The sequence below is a fragment of the Andrographis paniculata genome, unplaced genomic scaffold, assembly GCF_009805555.1.
Source record: "Andrographis paniculata isolate CXL003 unplaced genomic scaffold, ASM980555v1 Contig60END, whole genome shotgun sequence".
Lineage (NCBI taxonomy): Eukaryota > Viridiplantae > Streptophyta > Magnoliopsida > Lamiales > Acanthaceae > Andrographis > Andrographis paniculata.
In genome coordinates, this window is record NW_026137596.1 from 4750963 (window position 1) to 4756808 (window position 5846).

The 5846-nt window shown below is 31.0% G+C and overlaps 1 protein-coding gene across 1 annotated transcript; it reads right to left on the reverse strand.

Moving 5' to 3' along the window:
• Positions 1 to 3297: 3297 nt before the first annotated feature.
• Positions 3298 to 5625, reverse strand: LOC127259400 (transcription factor DIVARICATA-like). Its single transcript, XM_051286716.1, has 3 exons — positions 5403 to 5625; positions 4494 to 4896; positions 3298 to 3844 (listed from the first exon to the last, which is right to left on the reverse strand). The coding sequence occupies exons 2-3, from the start codon at positions 4871 to 4873 to the stop codon at positions 3388 to 3390; spliced, it is 837 nt and encodes a 278-aa protein (XP_051142673.1). The 5' UTR covers positions 4874 to 4896; positions 5403 to 5625; the 3' UTR covers positions 3298 to 3387.
• Positions 5626 to 5846: the final 221 nt, after the last annotated feature.

Sequence of the window (5846 nt, forward strand, 5' to 3'; positions counted from 1 at the left end):
AAATGATTGTTTGTATACTAGTGAAGACAGAACAAGGGATCAAAGCTATAACAACAACAATTATTGTCTCGATTCAATTCTTCAATCTTGCTTAAGAGCAGCATCCAGTCAAAGATGGTCTGAGTGAGAGATTAATTCTAATTTATAGCGAGAGAAATAAGTGTATTTATTTTTCTCAACGTATGTGTTCCATGTTCTCCACATTCTGAAGATGTTTTTTTATCATTGAAGCTCAAAATATGATTTAAAAATAGAGGTTTTAGTGTTCCAACCGGAGAAGAAAAATAAACTGTAAACATTCTAACTCTCAACTAGATTGTTAATCTGCATGTGTTATGTTTGCTGAATGACAACTAATTTATTGTAGATTGAGGTGTAGAGAATGGTTTTGGAGAGGTTATCTTTGTTGTAGGTTGTTGGTGTTTCTAAGTCCTTATAAACCTAGTTATAATTTGTGGAGGATGTCTCCTAGGTTGAAATCCTCAAAATGTAGGTTTTTACAAAGAATTTGATTAACAAATCTTGTGTGTTGTATTTTACTTTGTGCATCGTCTCAAATACATAGTTTTTATAACCGCGAAACAATCACGCATCATAGTCAGAGGAGTTGGCCTTTCAAGCATGCCTGTTTCAATTTATCCAACATTTATATTTGTTATTATCAACTCAAAATTCTAAAAAAGAAACCTATCCGTGAAGCCTACCTAAGGAATTCTGAAACTTGAAAGACACAATAAAAGCTCCTAAATCCTAAAGGTCAACTAAAAAGCTTGGGAAGCCACAACATCATTTGGATAAGACAAATTGAAAGGTATTCATATGATAATTATTTGTTTTCAATAGATTTTTAAGGGCATTAAAAGATGATTAAATAAAAAGATGTAGAATAAAAAATAAAAATTTATTAGTATGGAAAGAGAATATAAATTAAAGAAGGTAGTTTATTGACATTCAAGGCCAATCAACTAAGAATGAGGAATCAATGAGGATGATAAAATATAAACCAACAAAATAATGAAAGAGGGAAGATATTTAATGGAAATTAAAAGATCATACGGATATGATGAAGGAGTTCATGGGAAAAGAGTTTAAGAATGTAATTAAATGTGATAGGAGTTTAGTTAGGTATTTGATAGAGGAATTCATCAAAGGATTAGAAGGAAAAATGATGGATCCAACAATAAATAATACACGAGTTCTTACCTTTATTATTTTATTTTATTTTTGTTTATTTTAATTTTACTGTCTTTTTTGTTATAAGTATTTCATCTCTGCAATTTATCTATTTTCATCGTAATCTAGACCTTCAATTTATCTTTATTGTTTAAAGGATCAAACCATAATTTGAAATAGAAACCAAATAGATATATATTCTTGTGGATGATATTAATCAAAGAAGTTTATTAAGATTACTTTGTGGTTTAGGTTCAATAAGTCATGACAAAGTATATTACTATATATAAATAAAAAATAAAAAAATCACTTTATATAAAACACAATTAAGCAAAACAAAATGTCCATTGTGAAGATCAACCCATCAACTCAACAAATATGTATATAATGCCTTTTTTAGTCACAAAGTTGAACAATAAAGACATTTCATAGTAGTTTAACGCACCGAAATCAATCAGAATTTTGAAGTTAGCGTGCTTAAGTGATCCATTCAAAACAAATTGATTGTGCAGAGATCGTAAAAGTGATTGCAACTGGTCCCCATTATCGTTGTGGAAACTGAAGATAGTTACAACAAATTCTGAGAGTACATGTGCAAGGTGCGATTAGTGGGTCAAATTTGTTAAGAGTATTCTAGAGTAGTGACATGCGTTAATAAAAATATCATTGTGATAAATGGATGAGCTGTAGTGTTGTAGATAGAGTGAGCTCAGGTTGGGAAACCCTTTGGGGAAGATTGTGATACCCCTAGAGTTAAGTCGTTGCTTCGCTAACTTTGGCTAACTCCTGTGTGTGGATAAGCTAGTATTAGGTCATCCGAAGTTGAATAAAAATTAAATGGATTAAATAGACTATTATGTCAACAATGTGTACATTTCTTTTCGGGAGTTCTACTGAAAGAGCTCTACAGTTAAGCATGATTACTCTAGAATAATTTGAGGACAGAAGCGTACGGGAAGAACTCGTGTTGAACTGTAAGGTACAATCCCGATATGCTCAGCTTCGCGTGGCTTGCGGATCAGGATGTTACAAAGATGGATGGGGATTTCCAAAGAGAACATCTGATATTGCAGTTCTGTAAGTTCGATTCGATTATTGAGGAGTTCAAGTGTGCCTGGGTTGTTATCCGAGATGACTGAATTGGATTAACAATTTATATATATTTTGCTTTTATGTTTACAATATGCGGGTGTTTGATTCTTACATAAACCACAAAGGTCTGAGTTCTTGCAAGTCTACATTTATTGTGCAGTTCATTGATTCATTTTGCTATCATCTTTAGGGATTGGAACCAATAATATATATACATATATATTTCTCTTTATATCATTATATTCAAAAATTAATTTTATATAAATAATAACATAATAAAAAAGATTAATATAAATATTAAAACGATATAATATATATCCAAAGGATAAATATATTTTTTAATATAGAAATGATTTGGTGGTGGATAAATATATATATTTTTTAATGTAACAATAATTTGGTGGTGGATAAATATATTTTTTTTAATGTAGAAATGATTTGGTGGTGTAGTGTAAACTCATATACATAAGGTCATAATTCGTCTATTATAACTTGCCTTATCAACCTAATTTACAGATTAGTAGGTTCGAGTGCGAGTTGTCACGTTATAAAAAAATAATCTTTTCATATTAATATTGATTCCATCATAAAATCATTTATGCAAAAGTATTTAAACAATAAATTTAAAATAAAGTAGATGATTACATTTTTATATAAAATGTGAATAAAAAATCAAGGAGGATCTCATTTTGAAATTATAAATTCAACATGATTGTATTGAACTGCATGATTTGATTTGGATACTATTAATTTAATTAAAATTATTAAATGTAGAATTTAAGGTTAAAAATAAATTGAGATAGGTATGCTCAAAGATTGTAAAAATGAGCATATGATCGTAATCATAAAAAATTATAAAATTACACAAATTCATAATTCGATCATGTGTAACTAAAAAATTGAAGTATAGCTACTTGGTAATTTAGTTTTTGAGTTTCTAGATTTTAATGATGGATATCCATTTTATTTTATCGAACACCACCTATAATATTACAGATTCAAGAACACTCTCCAAAAATATGTGCATATTGCTCGATTCAACTGATGAAATGCTTATAGTTAAATAAACTTCTTCAATACATGCAACATTTCGACAAATACTTTTTTTTCGAGACTTCATTGTCAGCCCAGAAATGTCTGCATTTGGACAATGTCTTGACCGGTGGTCGAAACCCCGACGTTAAGAATACAACGGCTATTCATCGCAGGATATGCGATAAAAGATGGGTCGAATGCCATCAAACTCACATCATTGGCATCATTCCAGCCGGACAAGAATTCATTCTCGGTGCAAACGGGGCTTTGCGAAGATTCTGTGGATTTATTACACAAATCCCACAAATGTGGCATATCGTTGTTATTATTGTTGTCGTCGTTGTTTTCGTCTGTTGGAAAAGTATGGATGGTCGTAATGTCATGGATGCTCGGCCTCCTTTTGTCTTTGCTCCCGGAAAGTTGCCTCAAATAGTATTTTTGAGCGTGGCTAGCAACTTGTGTCGGTGTTTTAGAGATCACAAAATTTCTAGATATGCTTCGCCAATCTCCTTTCCCGTGCTTCCGAAGACCTAATAAGAAACGCCTGCCCGTAGAAAATCAAATTTCTAAGAATTAAAAAGCAAAATTCACCTCGAAAGATAGGTACAAACTTCCAAGACTTTAGATCATGGTAAGAGAACCTAGAACTATTGGATTTGATCTCTTTTGTATGAATTGAGATAGTAGAACAAACTAAAATTTTTCTGATCAAGATCAAAGGTAATTTATTAATGATAATAAAATTTAAAAGTACTCCTTGCCCAAATGAAAGGGCTCTTTGAGGTTTTATACTTAATTAATAAATAATAGTATTTTATTAGCAAGTGGAAATATGCATAATAATATATTTATAATTTAAGTAAAAGTTATATTTTGGTATTATTGTATAATTACTTTTTCTAAAATAGAAAATAGATATTTTGAAATGAAATAGAGAAAAATAGTAAAAAGAGTACTCTGAGAAAATAATTTTTTTAGGTTCATCCAAAATAGTAAAACACCATTTCAAGATCCTAAACGACTTGAGAAAACCGAAAACTTATAATCATAACACAAAAACCGAAAAAATTACCGAATTGCTTCAAGATCATAACCACTAATTAATCCAAACATGAAATCAAAGTGGATCCATCCAAATTTTCATAAAATAAAAAAAACAAAGAAAAAAAAGAGTAAATCATCAAACAATCTACCTGTGTTCTTCCTCGGTCCATGGCACGCCTTTCTTCCGATCATGATCGCCCATTCGAGCACGCTTTTTATACACATTGTGGCCATGAATGACCTCTGTTTTTGAAGTAAATGGAGATGGAAAGTATCCGGGCATAGGGACCCGGCCAGCCTCGATATCTCGGATATCGGATACTAACTCCTCGTACTGATTCACAACATCATCGACAGACTTTCCGGGGATCATTGCAGCCACCTTAATCCATCTGTTGGGGGTCTCCTCATCGAAGATTGCTAGAGCATTTTCGAACCTCTTGTTCTCGTCTTTTGTCCACGCGTGGCCACTGTATAACAACCAGCTTGAGTTCCTGACAAGTGATGCAGTCGGGCACAAGGTCTCCATAGCCAAAAAGCTTGAAAATTAACCTGTTTTTAATTTAGAAAATAATTGAATAAAATTCCAGTCTCTGAAACATTTTATCAGATTCAATTTCAAAGCGATGCTACCAAAATATCGAATTGTTGAAGAAACAAAAATAATTAAATTTATAAATAACATAAGAAAAAAAAAGTATTGTATGTTTGAATTATATATTAATTACCTCTTTAATATATATATGTAAAAATTTTAATTCGCAGTTTACCCTAAAATAAAATAAACAAGACATTGAAAACCCTAAAGAGATCAAGAAATTCATAACATCTTTTACTGGGAATCTGAATACTTTTCTTTTTTCACAGCAGAAGTTAAAGACTACAATAAGAATCACCCCCACCCCCCCACCCCCCCCCCCCCCTCACCCCAACCACAACCAAAAATAAATAAATTTAAATATCAAAGAAATAAACATATGTAATTCAGATCACAAAAAGCTTGTAGATTCAGACTTGAAATTTAAATCTTTTCTGATATTCATGGATTAGAGCAAAACCTGGGGAACTATCTGTATATCTGCTGAGAGATTAAAATGATTATCAAAGTCTGAGGATGAGCAAAATATAATCTGTCGAAAGAAAACAAAATCAATATAATTAATCAAAACAAAAACACTTTGCAGGGATGCAGAAAACGATGATGGGTGTGGATGAACGAACGAACACAAAGGAGTGTGAATATGGAAAGACAAAAAGGGACACGAAAGCAGATATGGTTTATGGCTTTTGTAGTATTCTGTGATATATTTTTGCACAAGATATATAAATAAATGGTTTTTTTTAATTTATTTTTTTGTTTATTTGTCCATATGAATCTGTGCTTAGCTATCAAAGCCACTTTATTGTCAGCAAACAATAAGCATCCACGAGTCAATAAATTATTCGATTATAAAAAAAAAATTAAAAAATCTAAAATAAATTATTGCTATTATATTGTTATA